The sequence below is a fragment of the Choloepus didactylus genome, chromosome 3 (genome assembly GCF_015220235.1).
Source record: "Choloepus didactylus isolate mChoDid1 chromosome 3, mChoDid1.pri, whole genome shotgun sequence".
Lineage (NCBI taxonomy): Eukaryota > Metazoa > Chordata > Mammalia > Pilosa > Megalonychidae > Choloepus > Choloepus didactylus.
In genome coordinates, this window is record NC_051309.1 from 206621572 (window position 1) to 206637501 (window position 15930).

At 37.8% G+C, this 15930-nt stretch overlaps 1 protein-coding gene across 1 annotated transcript in view; it reads right to left on the minus strand.

The window, feature by feature from the left end:
• Window positions 1-15930, minus strand: part of VPS37A (VPS37A subunit of ESCRT-I) — a 71485-nt gene that overhangs the window by 49557 nt on the left and 5998 nt on the right. Inside the window, exon 2 of the mRNA XM_037831231.1 lies at window positions 2-76. Within this exon, the coding sequence (XP_037687159.1) occupies window positions 2-76 (75 nt within the window). The remainder of the gene's footprint in view (window position 1; window positions 77-15930) is intronic.

The following is a 15930-nucleotide window of genomic DNA, read 5'->3' on the forward strand; positions in this document are numbered from 1 at the left end:
CATATTAATGTTAATTGTCAGGTTGTTTACAGTGAATGGTAATCTGTACTCCACATCTTTCTGTATTTCAGCTATACTGTAGGAAAAAAAATGAAAAAAAGTTTACCTACCGTTACAAAACCTTTCATGTCAAAAACAAATGTTAAATGCTAGAACCTACTAAAACTCAGTTACTTTTTATTTTAATATGATCTAAACACTTGCACATGTTACTCCCTAGCCTGGGTTTCCTTATGGTAAATGACAGTAACTACTTCAAAAGGTTGTTATGCATTAATAAGTTAAAGTGCTGTTCTATTCTAAATGTCAATTATTATTCTTTATCACTATTACTAGATGTCCAGGTATTCAAACCCTTCCTTTAAGATAATTATGAAATCCCAAGGGGAAAACGGGTGAGGAATTCTAATCTTCCTGCTTACCTTCAGAGTTCAAGTCATGATAGTGTAATACTAAATCTCTACAACCTTAAAGTAAGTTTTATGTGGTAAGAATTCATGGAAATAGTTCAACTGCATCTTATACAAAGGAATCATTCTAAAGTTAGCATCCAATTTAAATGTATGGTTGTGAAATCATAATAACTGTACATTTCATAATTTAAGCACCAAATTTAATTTAATTTAAGCACCAAAAACCTTGTACCACAGTGAGACAACTGTTTAGTTTTGATGCATCCTTGTTACTCAAAAGTACGGTCCCTGGACCAGCAGCACTGGTCATTCACCTGAGGGCTTGTCAGAAATGCAGAATCTTGGCTCCTATTCCAGACCTAATGAATCAGAATCTGAATTTTAACAAGATCCCCAAGTGAAATGTATGCATGTTAAAAATTTAAGTACAAAATTACCTTGAAAAGTCACAAAACGTTGTTTATATACTTATAACTATTTTCTTATAATGAAGTATTCACTTCTGAAAAACACTTTGATTAATCCTTAAACACAGGATGATAAAGATATGATAATTATCGTAAAATGGATTATTTTCTACAGTATCTATGAAACTGTTTCCCATATACTGAAATTAGAATATGTAAAGAGTTTGCAAAAGATAACTCATCCATGTTCTTGGTGAAGAGAAGTAACATTTCATATAGTATATCTGATCATTAGAGAAACTGAAACTTGGATCTAGTCATTCTCTTTCTCAAATGCCTTGTGCCACAGGTAGTTTTCTGCTTCTTGGAGAAAGCTTTTTCTCACCAGTGCTTTCATGTATAAGCAAATGCTTTGAGGGCTTACATAAATCTCCTTTATCCTCTTAAATCCAATAATTTATATATACGGCATTCATATGTCTCATTAATTTTCTAATTGCAAGCAATAAAATTTCAATTAGACTTTCATTTATAGAGATTCTAATTGTTCTTTATCAACTTGAGACTTTTGAGTCTCATTTTCTTTACTCATGCTTTTATTGTATATTTCTTTAAAAATATCAAAGTTATTCTGTGTACCATTATCTGAAGTATAATTCTAACATTAAAAGGTTTTGCATCTGCAATTTCCTTTGTCAAACAGCTAGGTATCATCAACCTAGAATAACTTTAACATAAATTCTCTGCTTTTGTTCTTTTGAGCAACAAACACATCCTCAATAATATCACTCTACTCGTTAGTTCCTACAAGAATCAGAATACAATTGAACAAGAAAAAGATATACTTTCTGATAATGGAAATGCAAAATATAAAGAGGTAAAGTGGAACAAAAACAACATAAAGAGGGGAAACGGATACGGGAGCAAAGAAATTTAATCTATTAACAGTGAATGTTAATAGATTAAATTCTCCAATCAAAAGACATAGGTTGGCAGAATGGATAAAAAATTAAGATACATCTATATGTTGTCTACAAGAGACTCACCTTAGACCCAAAGACACAAAAAGGTTGAAAGTGAGAAGATGCAAAAAGATACTCCATGCAAAGAGTAACCAAAAAAGAGCTGAGGTAGCTAAACTAATGTCATAGAAAACAGACTTTACAAGTCAAAAGCTGTTATAAGAGACAAAGAAGAACCCTATATATTAATAAAAGAGGAGATCTTCCAAGAAGAAACAACAGTCATAAATGTTTATGCACCTAACCAGAGTGCCCCAAAATACATGAGGCAGACACTGGCAAAACTGAAGGAAGAAACAGACACCTCTACAACTGTAGTTGAAGACTTCAATACACCACTCTCATCAATACTTAAAACATCTAGGCAGAGGGTCAATAAGAAAACAGAGATTTTGAATAGTACAATAAACAAACTAGACTTAACAGATACAGAACATTTCACCCCAGAACAGCAGTATACTCATTTTTCTGAAGTGCTCATGGATCATTCTCCAGGACAGACCATATATTAGGTCACAAAGCAATTATCAATAAATTTAAAAAGATCAAAATTATACAAAACACTTTCTCAGATCATAATGGCATGAAGTTGGAAATCAGTAACTGGAAGAAATATACAAATATATTGAGGCTAAACAACACACTCTTAAACAACCAGTGGGTCAAGGAAGAAATTACAAGAGAAATCAGTAAATGAGTAAATATCTCAAGGCAAATGAAAATGAGAACACCGCATCTCAAAACTTATGAGATGAAGCAAAGGCAGTACCGAAAGGGAAATTTATAGTCCTAAATGCTTACATTAAAAAAGAAGAAAGAACAAAAATCAAAGACCTAACTGTACACATGGAAGAACTAGAAAAGGAACTGCAAATTAAACTAGAGCAAGCAGAAGGAAAGAAATAACAAAGATTAAAGCAGAAATAAATGAAATTGGGAGTAAAAAAATAATACCATTAACAAAACCAAATGTCGGTTCTTTGAGAGGATCAATAAAATTGACAAACCCTTAGCTAGACTAAGAAAAACAAATTAGACGGAAATAAAGAAAATCAGAAATGAGAAGGGTAACATTACTACTGATCCCTCAGAAATAAAAAGTTCATAAGAGGATATTATAAACAACTGTATGCCAACAAATTAGACAACTTAGATGAAAGGGACAAATTCCTAGAAACACACAATCAACTCTGACTATAGAAGCAATAGAAGATTTCAACAGACCAATTATAAGTAAAGAGATTGAAAAATGCCCAACAGAAGATATTTAGAAACCACGTATCTGATAAGTGTTTAATATCCAGAATATATAAAGAAATCCTATAACCAAACAATAAAAAGACAAACAACCCAATCAAAAAATGGGCAAAAGACTTTAATAGACATTTTTCCAAAGAGGAAATACAAAAGCCTTAAACGAACATGAAAAGATGCTCAATATTACTAGCTATTAGGGAGATGCAAATTAAAAACCACATTCAGATATCATTTAACACCTAGTAGAATGGCTATTACAAAAAAATAAAAATAAAAATAAAAAACAAAACTACAAGTGCTGGAGAGGATTGGAGAAATAGGAACACTCTTCACTGCTGGTGGGAATGTGGAATGGTGCAGCACCTTTGGAAGACAGTTTGGCAGTTCCTCAACAAGCTAGAAATAGAACTGTCATATGATCTGGCAATCCAGTTACTAGGTAAATACTCAGAAGAAATGAAAGCAGGGATGCGAACAGCCACCTGCACATTGATGCTCATAGCAGCATTATTCACGATTGCCAAAAGATAGAAACAGCTCAACTGTCCATCAACTGAGTGGATGAACAAACAGTGGTATACATATCTGATGGAATATTATTCAGCTATAAGAAGGAATAAAGTCCTGATGCATGCAACAACATAGATGAACGTTGAGGACGTTATGTTGAGTGAAATAAGCCAGACACAAAAGGACAAATATGGTATGGTCTCACTAATACGAACTAATAATAACTAGCAAACTCTGGGAGTTAAAATCTAGAGTATAGGTCACCAGGAAAGAGAGAGTAGAGGATGGGGAGATGAAGCTTAATGTTCTAGTTTGCTAATGCTGCTGGAATGCAAAACACCAGAGATGGATTGGCTTTTATAAAAGGGGGTTTATTAGGTTACACAGTTACAGTATTAAGGCCATAAAGTGTCCAAGGTAACGCAACAATTGGGTGCCTTCACTGGAGGATGGCCAATAGTGCCTGGAAAACCTCTGTTAGCTGGAAAGGCACATGGCTGGTGTCTGCTCCAAAGTTCTGGTTTCAAAATGGCTTTCTCCCAGGACATTCCTCTCTAGGCTTCAGCTTCTCTCCAAAATGTCACTCTGAGTTGCTCTTGGGGCATTTGTCTTCTCTTAGCTTCTCCGGAGCAAAAGTCTGCTTTCCAAGGCCATCTCCAAAGTGTCTCAGTAAGCTGAAGCTCCTCTCTCAGTGCTAGTGCATTCTTCAAAGTGTCCCTCTCGGCTGTAGCTCCTCTTCAAAACATCACTCACAACAGGGTGATAGAAGACAGGAGTATGTGGTTTGGAACACAATTTTGGGAGATGGTAGCACAACAATGTAAGTACACTGAACAAAGGTAACTATGAATACGGTTGAGAGAGGAAGATGGGGAGCATGTGAGACACCACAAGAAAGGAGGAAAGATAATGACTGGGACTGTGTAACTTGGTGAAATCTAGAGTATTCAACAATTGTGATAAAATGTACAAATATGTTCTTTTACGAGGGAGAACAAGCAAATGTCAACCTTGCAAGGTGTTAAAAATGGGGAGGCATTGGGGGAGGGATGCAATCAGCATAAACTAGAGACTGTAACTAATAGAATCATTGTATTATGCTTCCCTTAATGTAACAAATGTGATATACCAAGGTGAATGCAGATAAGAGGGGGGGATAGGGGAGGCATGTTAGACACTTGACATTGGTGGTATTGTCTGATTCTTTATTCTACTTTGATTTAAGGTTATTTCTCCTTTTGCTGCTTCCTAGCTGTCATTTTTTTTGTTTCCTCTTTCTTTTGCCTCTCTACTTTCTTTGACTCTCCCTCCTGCCTTGTGGAAGAAATGTAGATGCTCTTGCTTAGTATGAGCAGAATGTTCAATCAGGATGAACTTAAATGTTTGGAAATGAACAGGGGTGTTGGTAGCAAGATGTGAGACTAACTAACAGCGCCGAATGGTGTGTGAATGAGGTGGAAAGGGGAAGCTCAGAGTCATATATGTCACCAGAAGGAAAGTTGGAGGTCAAAAGATGGAAATGTATAAAACTGAATCCTATGGTGGGCAATGTCCATGATCAACTGTACAAATACTAGAAATCACTTCATGAACCAGAACAAATGTATGACCATACAATTAGAAGTTTATAATAGAGGGGCATATAGGGAAGAACTATATACTTATTACAAACTATATACTACAGTTAGTAGTATTTCAACATTTTTTCATAAACAGTAACAAACGTACTATATCAATACTAGGAGTCAACAATTAAGGGGGGTCGGTTAGGGATAGGGGAGGTTTAGAGTTCCCTTTTCTTTTTTTCTTTTTTCATCTTTCACTTTATTTCTTGTCTGGAGTAATGAAAAGTTTCTAAAAATTGAACAAAAATTAAGTGTGATGGATGCACAGCTGTATGAGGGTACCCAGGGGCAAGTGATTGTACACTTTGGATCTTTGGATAATTGTATGGTATCTGAACAATCTCAATAAAAATTAAAAAAAAAAAAAACAAAAAAAAAAAACATCACTCACAGCTGCACTGAGTTCTCTCTGCCCATCAGCTCATTTATATGGCTCCACTGATCAAGGCCCACCCTGAATGAGTGGGGCCACGCCTCCATGGAGATATCTCATCAGTTATCACCTACAAGTTGGGTGGGTTACATCTCCATGGAAACATCCAATCAAAAGGTCACACCCTAATCAAAAAGACCAATCAATCTGCCCCACAAGATTACATCAAAGATAATGGCATTTGGGGGACATAATACATTCAAACTGGCACACTTAAGCATACAGAATTTTTAATAAGGTTGATTATAAATGTTGGAAATAGATAGAGGTGATGGTAGCACAATACTATACATGTAATTAACAATGCTGTGTGTGAGTATGTTTGAAAGGGGAAGTGTAGGGTCTTGTATGTCACTAGAAGGAAAACTAGAGGATAAAATATGGAACCGTATTAACATAGTGAAACCTGTTGTGGACACTGATTAATTCTACAAACATAAGAAAGTTCTTACTTAAACTAGAACAAATAAACATCACTATTACAAGGTGTTCATAGGGTGCTATATGGGGAAAAATATAATTAATGCAAACTAAGGACTATAGTTAACAGTAAGATTGTAATATGCTTTCATACACAGTTAACAGTAATATTATTTTATCAATTTTAACAAAGGTACTATAGCAAAGCTAAGCATCAATAACAAGGGAGTATAAGGGGTATAGCTTTTTTTCTTTTTCTTTTTTTTTTTTCAGATCAATGAGAACGTTCTCAAATTGATTGTGGTGGTGAATGAATAAATTTGTGGTTAAACCAAGAACCACTGATTGTATACTTTGGATGGACTGTACGGTATGTGAACAAAACTGTTTAAAAAAAAAAAACACAAACCTACGTGCATGAGCACTTACCTTTCCTATTTCTCTCTCATCAGTATAGAAGAGATGATCAAGGCTAATCCCTCCACCTAAGCTCTGGATCCCATCTCCTCCTGCCTCTCTCAGGGACTCACTCAGCCAGCATCTACACCTCTCTTATATCATCATCCTTTCTCTCTACTGACTCCATCCATCAACATTTAAATCTCCTTAAGTCTTTCTTCTCTTAACGAAACCCTACCTGCACACCCCTCTGCTACCCCAGCTACACTCTCTGCCTCTCTTCACAGCTATCTGGCTTCTGACCCAACTGAACCACTTCTCTTAGAATCACCAATGACTTCACTGGTAAACACTTTGTGGTGGTTTGAAGCTGTATGTACACCAGAAAAGCATGTTCTTAAACCTAATCCATTCATGTGGGTGGGGACCCATTGCAAGAAGGATTTTTAAATGAGGATAGTTCAGTTAAGGTGTGATCCACCTCATTCAGGATATCTTAATCCTCTTACTGGAGTCCTTCATAAATGGGGGGGGGGGAGATAAAGCTATGGAAGCAAAAAGCTGAAAGCAAGGAAACCCAGAAGAGATGGGAGAGACCCACAGACATCGCCATGTGCCTTGCCATGTGGCAGAGGACCCAAGGATCATTGGTATCTAGTCTTCAGGAAGAAAGCATCATCTTGATGATGTCTTGATGTGGTCATTTTCATGGCCTCAAAACTGTAAGCTAATAAAGTTCCACCGTTAAAAGAAAAAAAAAAAAGAAAAACAAAATCCAGAAAAACAAAACAAAACCCTCCCAACACAGAAAAGCCCAGGACCAGATGGCTTTTCACAGTGAATTCTACCAATCATTCCAAGAAGAATTAATATCAATCCTGCTCAAACTCTTCCAAAAAAAATGAAGAAGAGGGAACACTACCTAACACATTCTATGAGGCCAACATCACCCTAATATCAAAGTCAGATAAAGACACCATAAGAAAAGAAAACAACTAAAGACCAAATTCTCTTACAAATATAGATGTAAAATTCCTCAACAGGATACTTGCAAATCGAACCAACAGCCCATTAAAAGAATTGTACACCATAATCAAGTGGGTTTTATCCCAGGTATGCAAGGCTGGTTCAACAGAAGAAAATCAACTAACACCACATTAACAAAAGGAAGGGAACAAAAACACATGAGTATCTCAATTGACTTAGAAAAGGTACTTGACAAATCCCAACATGCTTTCTTGATAAAAACACTTAGAAAATAAGAATAGAAGCAAACTTCCTCAACATGATAAAGAGCATATATGAAAAACCCACAGCTAACATCATACTCAATGGTGAAAGATTGAATACATTTCTTCCAAGATCTGGAAGAAGACAAGGATGCCCACTTTGACCACTGTTATTCAGCACTGTGCTAGAAGTTCTAGCCAGAGTAGCTAGGCAAGAAAAAGAAATAATTTAACCAAGATATAAAGAACTTGTATACAGAAACTACAAAACATTGCTAAAGGAAATCAAGGAAGACCTAAATAAATGGAAAGACATTCCATGTTCATGGATTGGAAGATCATCATTAAGATATTAAATTCTACCCAAAATGATTTACACAGAAACACAATCCCAATAAAAATTCCATGATCTACTTTATAGAAATGGAAAAGTCAATTGCCAAATTTGTTTGGAAGGGTAAGGAGTTCCCAATAGCCAAAAACATCTTTAAAAAGAAGAACGAAGTTGGAGGGCTCACACTTTCTGACTTTAAAGAGCAAGAACTATCAAACTCCTAGAAGCAAATGTAGGGAAGCATCATCAGGATTTTGTGGTTTTTTAGATTCTAGATCCAAAGCACAAGCAACAAAAGAAAAAATAAATAAACAAGATCTCATCAAAATTAAAAACTTTTGTGCACTTAAGGACTTTATCATGAAAGTGATAAAACAGTGTATTCAACGGGAGAAAATATTTGGAAACCACATATCTGATAAGGGTTTAATATCTAGAATATAAACAAATCCTATAACTCAACAAAAAAAGATAAACAACCCAACTTAAAAAACAGACAAAAGACTTAAACAGATATTTCTCCAAAGAGGATATACAAATGGCTAAAAAGCACATGAAAAGATGCTCAACATCACTAGCTATTAGGGAAATGCAAATCAAAACCATAGTGAGATACAATTTCACACCCACTAAAATGGCTATTACAATTGTTGGAAAGGATGTGGACAAATAGGAATATTCATTCATTCACTGTTGGTGGCAATGTAAAATGGTGCAGCTGCTGTGGAAGAAGTTTGGCAGTTCCTTAGAAAGCTAAGTACAGAATTACCACATGACTCACTAACCCCTCTACAAGGTATATACCCAAAAGAATTGAAAGCAGGGACTTGAACAGAAATTTGCATACCAGTGTTCATAGCAGCATTATTCACAATTGCCAAAAGATGGAAGCACCCCAAGTGTCCATCAACTGATGAAAAGATAAAATGTGGTATATACATACAAAGGAATATTATTCAGCCATAAAAAGGAATGAAGTGCTGATACATACAACATCATGAATAAACCTTGAAGACATTATGCTGAGTGAAACAAGCCAGACACAAAAAGGCCAAATATTATATGACCTCATTGATAATTAGAATAAGAAAACTCATGGCTAGAATCTAGAATACAGGTTGAGGGTAAAGAATGGGGAGTTAATGCTTAATTTGTAAAGAATTTCTATTTAGGTTGATCATAAAGTTCTGGAAATGGATGGTGGCATGGTAGCACAATATTGTAACAAAGGTAGCACACTAATGCAAAGTGTCAACAATTGAGGGTATATGGGAATGCTGTATGGTTTTCCACTTAATTTTTTTTTTTAATTTGAGTAATTGTAGGTTTACAGAAAAATGCAGAAAGTACAGATACACCCTCCACAGTTTTCCCTATTATTAACATTTATAATTGATGAAAGACTATTAAAAATTAAAATTATACTACTAATTATGGTCCATAGTTTACATTATGTGTATTTTTTCCTTATGCATCATCCTACTGTAAACACCTTGCATTAGTTGGTACATTTGTTATAATTCATGACAGAACATTTTTATACTTGTACTACTAACTATAATGCATCATTTACAACAGGGTTTGCTGTGTTATATGGTTCTATGTTTTATCTTTTAATTTTTATTCTAGTAACATACATATGACCTAAAATTTTCCATTTTAACCACATTCACATATATAATTCAGTGATGTTAATTACACTCAATATTGTGCCTTTCTCTTCCAGATTTCATTGCTTTTAGCTTCTTACTTCCATGGTTTTCTCTCTCTTTCTTTCTCTGTATTCATTCCATTTATAGAGGACCCTGGTAAAAGGATTAAGACCCATCCAGAATGAGGTACGTCACACCTTAACTGAAATAGCCTCCTTAAAAGGTCCTACTTACAATGGGTCAATATCTACCAGAATATGTCTTTCTGAAGTACATACAGCTTCAAACCAACACAGCAATGAATCCGTTTTTTTTTTTTTTTTTTTTAAACAATAGTGCACGGGTCAAAACAGACACATGTATCCTTTCATTTCCACTTTGCAAAGCTATTGAGTTTGTATGTGAGTTCTTAATGCGCTGAGAATGTCATCTATAGAAAGAAAGGTATGGAATTTAGCTTACTCAGAAACACGAGTTGAGCGGAAAATGTCTTTTAGTTGTGAGTGAGGGGTTAAACTTAACAGCTGTAAGGGAGAGAACTATACAATCACAGACTCTCTGAGAGAGATATAAGATTAAAGGTTTTGGGAATCAGAAAGAACAATGGTATCAAAGTAGCAAAACAAAACACTGAAACAGCTTTTAAAGCAAGGAGATTGGCATTATTATTTTTAAGATACAAGAATAAAATACAGTAACAATGGCCATTTACTGAACAGCTACTCTATGCCAGATAATATTCTACTTTCTTTATTATGCCCCAAACCCTTCACATTGAAATACATTTCATTTGTGAAGAAACTAACTCTCAGGAATGGAATTGCTTTCTGAAATGCAAGTCAGAACTAGTCCCACCAGAGACAAAAGGGCTGTAGGTAGGCTTGTGAGAGATTCAGAAATAATAAGCTGGCTTGAAGCATGAAAGCTAAGAGGCAGAAGTTCCAGGCACACTTGCTCTGTGCAACAGAAAGAAGGAACGTAATTTGCCATATGCCTACTAGGTGCCAGATACTCTTCTGAATGTTTTACATGTATTACTTAAATATCAACAATCGTGAGTAGGAAGAACAATTCCTGACTTTACAGTAGGAACTGGAGTCTCAAAGAAGTTGAGTAACTTGCTAAGAGGTCATACGGCCAGTACGTGACAGAGCCAGAATTCAATCCAGGACAGTCTGATAACAAAGCTTTCATTCCCAAATCATATTTGTTAGGTTTAGGCCCTGGGCCTCACCCTAACCCTGTCCTTAGGAATTCTGCAAGTTTGCTGTAGAGCTACCGCCCCCACCCCCACCCTCAGGAATTATGCAAGCTTGCGATAACATTTAAAATTTTAAACTTTCCCTCTCCCAAGCCCCCACTCTCAAACCAGCCAAGGGAAACCTGCCAGCTACCACTCTTCCCCAAAATAGCCACTGAGGAACTGCCAACCTAGACCTGCCAGCCTCCCTGTCCCTGGACAAAGAACTTACCGCCAACCATCCTTTATAAGCCCTATTGTTCCCTTGGCTTGGGGCTGTTGCCATCTTAGGGTTCAGCCTGCTTGCACACAGCCGGGCATTAAAGCTCCTTTCAATCGAATTTTTGTCTCTTCTCTTCCCAATAGAAAAAACTAACATTTTGGTGCCGGAACCCGGGAATCAGGAACCGAGACGAAACCTCAATAAGGTGGGTCAGAACCCACTTGCCTGACCTTAACACCAATCACCGGTGAATCATCTTAGGGTAAGGAGAAAGCGTCTTCTCTCTCCGGCACTCTCTTTCTGTGTTGTCTGGGACAACATTCACAGGAATCCTAGTGCTAGGTGAGAGCTGCCTCTGTGGAGTCTGGGACCCTAGGGGTGAGTAGGATGGTGGCACACCACTATCCACCTATCCACTCCTCCATCACCACACTGGAGCTTGGGAACTCTCAAGGGGTGGGGGGGGGGGGAGCAGGACACCCTCTTGATTGTTCCAAAGCTTGAGAGCTGGGATTTCTCCATACCCTATACACCCTCATTCTAATCACGAGCCACATAACCACAATACAAATTAGATCAACCTGGCCAGAAAACGGAACACTTCATCCCCAAATTCTTTTTAACCTTGACAATTACTGTCAGCGTCTCAGCAAGTAGAGTGAAGTCCCGTATGTCCAAGCCTTTTTCAACTCATGCAGGTGCCCTTCTCTCCTTCTTCTCCATTCACCTCTCACAAAACTGCCAATCTCCAAGCCCAGTCCTCCTTCTTCTCTTCTTCCTCCCCCCTACACAGACCCTCCTGGCCAAGCTGAAACTGCTGTTAAACTACGGCCAGTAAAAAACCCTCCCCCATCTCCAAATTGCACCTCTCAACCCTCCTTTCCTTCCCCACAAAGGACCCACTCCTCACAACCTCAGCCTGTCCTCCCCTTGCAAGAAGTGTCTGGACTGGTGGGGCCCATCTGCATCCATGTTCTCTTCTCTCTCTTTCTGACCTTTCCCAAATTAAACAGCACCTAGGCCCATAATCTTAAAAAACCTGCCCTTTCTTAAAAATTTCTCTTTCATCTCATAAATGCCCTCCCATGCTATGCTAATCTCTTGCCTGACATGCCAGAGGCTACCTGTGCCGGTTTGAGTGTATTGTGTCCCCCAAATGCCATTATCTTTGTGGTCCTGTGGGGCAGACGTTTTGGTGCTGGTTAGATTTGCTTGGAATGTGCCCCACTCAGCTGTGGGTGATGATTTTGATGAGATGTTCCCATGGAGGCGTGGCCCCGCCCACTTGGGGTGGGCCTTGATCAGTGGAGCCATATAAATGAGCTGACTCAGAGAGAGGAAATTCAGTGAGTACAGCTGTGAGTGATGTTTTGGAGGAGGAGCAAGCTTGCTGGAGAGGAACGTCCTGGGAGAAAGCCATTTTGAGGCCAGAGCTTTGGAGCGGACACCGGCTGCCTTCCTAGCTAGCAGAGGTTTTCCGGACGTCATTGGCCATCCTCCGGTGAAGGTACCCGATTGCTGATGTGTTACCTTGGATGCTTTGTGGCCTTAAGACTGTAACTGTGTAGCGAAATAAACCCCCGTTTTATAAAAGCCTATCCATCTCTGGTGTTTTGCATTCTGCAGCATTAGCAAACTAGAAGACTACCCTATTCCTAAATATGCACTTCATTTCTCAGGCCACTTCTGATATGTGCCACAATCTCCAAAAGTTAAAATCTGCCCCCTCCCTAAAAGAAGCAAAGAAAAATAAAGAAGAAAACAAAAAAGAAAAAAATTAAAATTAAAAAATAAAATTAAATCTGGCCCCCAAACTCTAAAAACCTAACGTTCTAGGTGTTAAAAATTAAAAACCTGGGATGTGCACAGCAGGAGCAGGAGAAAACAAAAGCCAAGGCTAACTCTAAAAAGCAGGCATGTCAATTACTAGCAAAAGCCTTAAAGGAAAAAAACCCTTGAGCCCTGTCTGCTGCGCAAACAGTGAAGCCACCGAAAGTTTGACAGCTCTGAGTCCCCTCCAAGCTGAAGAACACCAAACTCCCAAAGCCAATCTGATCCATGGCTCAAGCTCCCCAATCTCCTGGGGCTTGCCATGAACAACTGAAAATGCCCGGGTACCAAAAATTTTCCACTCACCATCATCACGCTGGGTAACACTCTCAGCCACAGGTAAACGTTTCATTCGTTTAAATATGAAAGCCACTCTGCTATACCTGAATTTTCCAGGCCACTGACTTGCTTCTCAGTCTCTATTATGGGAATAGATGATACACTCTCTAAGCCCCTGAAAACCCTCCACTGCCTTATGCCCTCCATAGTATACCTTTTTCTCACTCCTTCTTAATAATCCAAAAATCTCCCACTTCTATTCTGGGAATTCTTGTTAAAAAATTATGTATTTGTGTTTCAATAATGCATTAACTAAAGTGTTTTAAGTTTTTAGCATTATTCTAACAAGTTTAATTTTAATGGTAATAGTCTGTTATGAAATGCTTGCGTAAGAATAGTTTCCAAGATTGTTTTAATAGCTTGGATGTAGAGGGTATGAGAGATGTTTTTATTGAAAGAAAAAGGAAAGTAGTTTTGTCCTGAATGACTGGTTGTTTAAAAGACAATGTGGGACAAAACCTAAATGGATACAGAAAGTTGCAGAAAGTTTGCAGAAACGGAAATTTATTTCTGCGGTCCAAGTTAGAGAATGGTAAAAACTAGAGGTATCACTGCTTAATAATGCCTGGCCATTCTCAAAAGCTGTGTGCGCAGCTATAGAAAAAAAACAAAAGCCTTAACAGCCAATGTGGCAGCCTGCCACTTAAAAGAAAAATTGAAGTTAAAAATGGATATGCAATTAACCCAAGCAGAATTAAAAAACACTCTGGATAAAAATTTGCTTCCCCTAACTGGGACCCTAACATGTCAACCCCTGTCTGACTGGAAAATTAAAACTGAAAAAGTAAGCATGTTCTACCTCTAGTCCAGCAAAGGGTTAAAATAGGAATTTCAACACCCTAATCCCCCAAGGAGGGAAATAGGTGGGGCAGCTGCCACTGCCCCACAGTAGCTCCTGATCAAAAGGTGCCTTCTCCCAAATGTACTGTAGAAATATATTAGTCTAAACTACTGGGGCCATTTAATAGCCCTGTCTGGACAATAAGAAAACCTAAAAGTACCTAGCAAATAACTATTCATTATAGTGAACTTAACATAATAACTCCTCCTTTGTTTGTAGCTCTGCCAAATATCATTACAGCAGGATATTAAGTACTCAATTAACAGCTTTTCTTGGTTTATTGTTATTGAAAACTATAGTCTATGTAATACAAATTTTAAAACCTTTGTACACCCTAATTAAAAAAGGAAAAGCATGGAAATAAGACTTTCCACAGCAGGCTGTGGGCTGCATCCTTTATTGTAATGGTGCTTAGCCCCAGAACAAATCAGAAAGAAGCAAAAAATAGCCACAAAAATGGCACTCTTAGCTTTAACATCACATGCCAATTACATTTTTTTTTTTTAAACAAAAAAAGAAAAAAAAATATTCTGAAATTCCGTATGTCCAACTTTTTATACTTCTCTATCAGGACAAGACCATGAGGGGATCTTGTAAAGTATGTTATTTTAAAATAAAAATAAAAAACAAATGCTTTTATCTCAGAAAAAATAAGCAGATATTTTAAATAACCCATTGTTAGTCAAGTCTCCACAACTTGAGGCATCAAAAAGGCTCAGGAATAAAAATCCCCTAAACCTAGCCTCTAAGTGCACCAGACCTATAGCAAATGGGAATATGAGAACAAAAAGGGTCCATGTCCCTTTTTCTAAAACAGATTTAGCACAGTATAAGAAATAACTGGGGGAAATTTTCTGAAAACCCCTCTAAATTTATGGAAGAGTTAAAAAATCTAGTCTTATCTTATGAGTTTACTTGGTGAGACATTCAAGTTATTCTTTCCTCCTGCTGCACTCCTGAGGAAAAGCAGAGGATCCAGGCAAAGCCCTAAGGACATGCAAATAAACTGCAAGGGAAACAGCCCACATGGTATAGGGCTGGGACTGAAGCTGTTCCTAGCACAGACCCTGTCTGGAACTATCAGAGGGAACAATGAAATCTGGAGGCAAGGGACCACATGAGTACTTGCCTAATAGAAGGTAAAAAAAAAAAGTCATGTTAAAAACCTACTTTATAGAACAGCCAGCTTCAGACATAAGGAGAAAACTGCAAAAAATATCCTGGGGACCTCAAACACCTATAAATAACCTTATGAATACTGCCTTTTCTGTCTAATAATCAGTTGAACTGCAGAGGAGGAGAGAGCAAAGAGGGACCAGAATAAGGCAAGGCTCATAGCTTTAGCTGTGAACAGTAAGCTGCCACCTCAGGGTCACTTGGGGGCAGAAGCCATCAGGAACCTGTCCCTGTTGGCCGCCCCCAACCAGGACTGAAGGGCCAAGGGGCAAATATCTCCCTGAATCTCACCAAAGAACATGGAGATCACCAAGCCCCGGGTGTCTCTTGTGGCGAGTAAGACTTTAATTAATACAGGAGCCACGTATTCTGTCTTAACCTTCCACTCTGACCCTCTCTCCTTGAAACCCTGTCCCATAGTGGGAGTACATGGAAAGTCTCAAGCTCAAGCCTTTACCCGACCTCTCCCTTGCTAAATTGGTAGTGTTTATTTAAGTCATCAGTTTCTAGTAATACCAGAGTGTCCCACCCCACTTCTAGGAAGGGATTTACTAAAAGCATTAGGTGCTTAAATCCAATA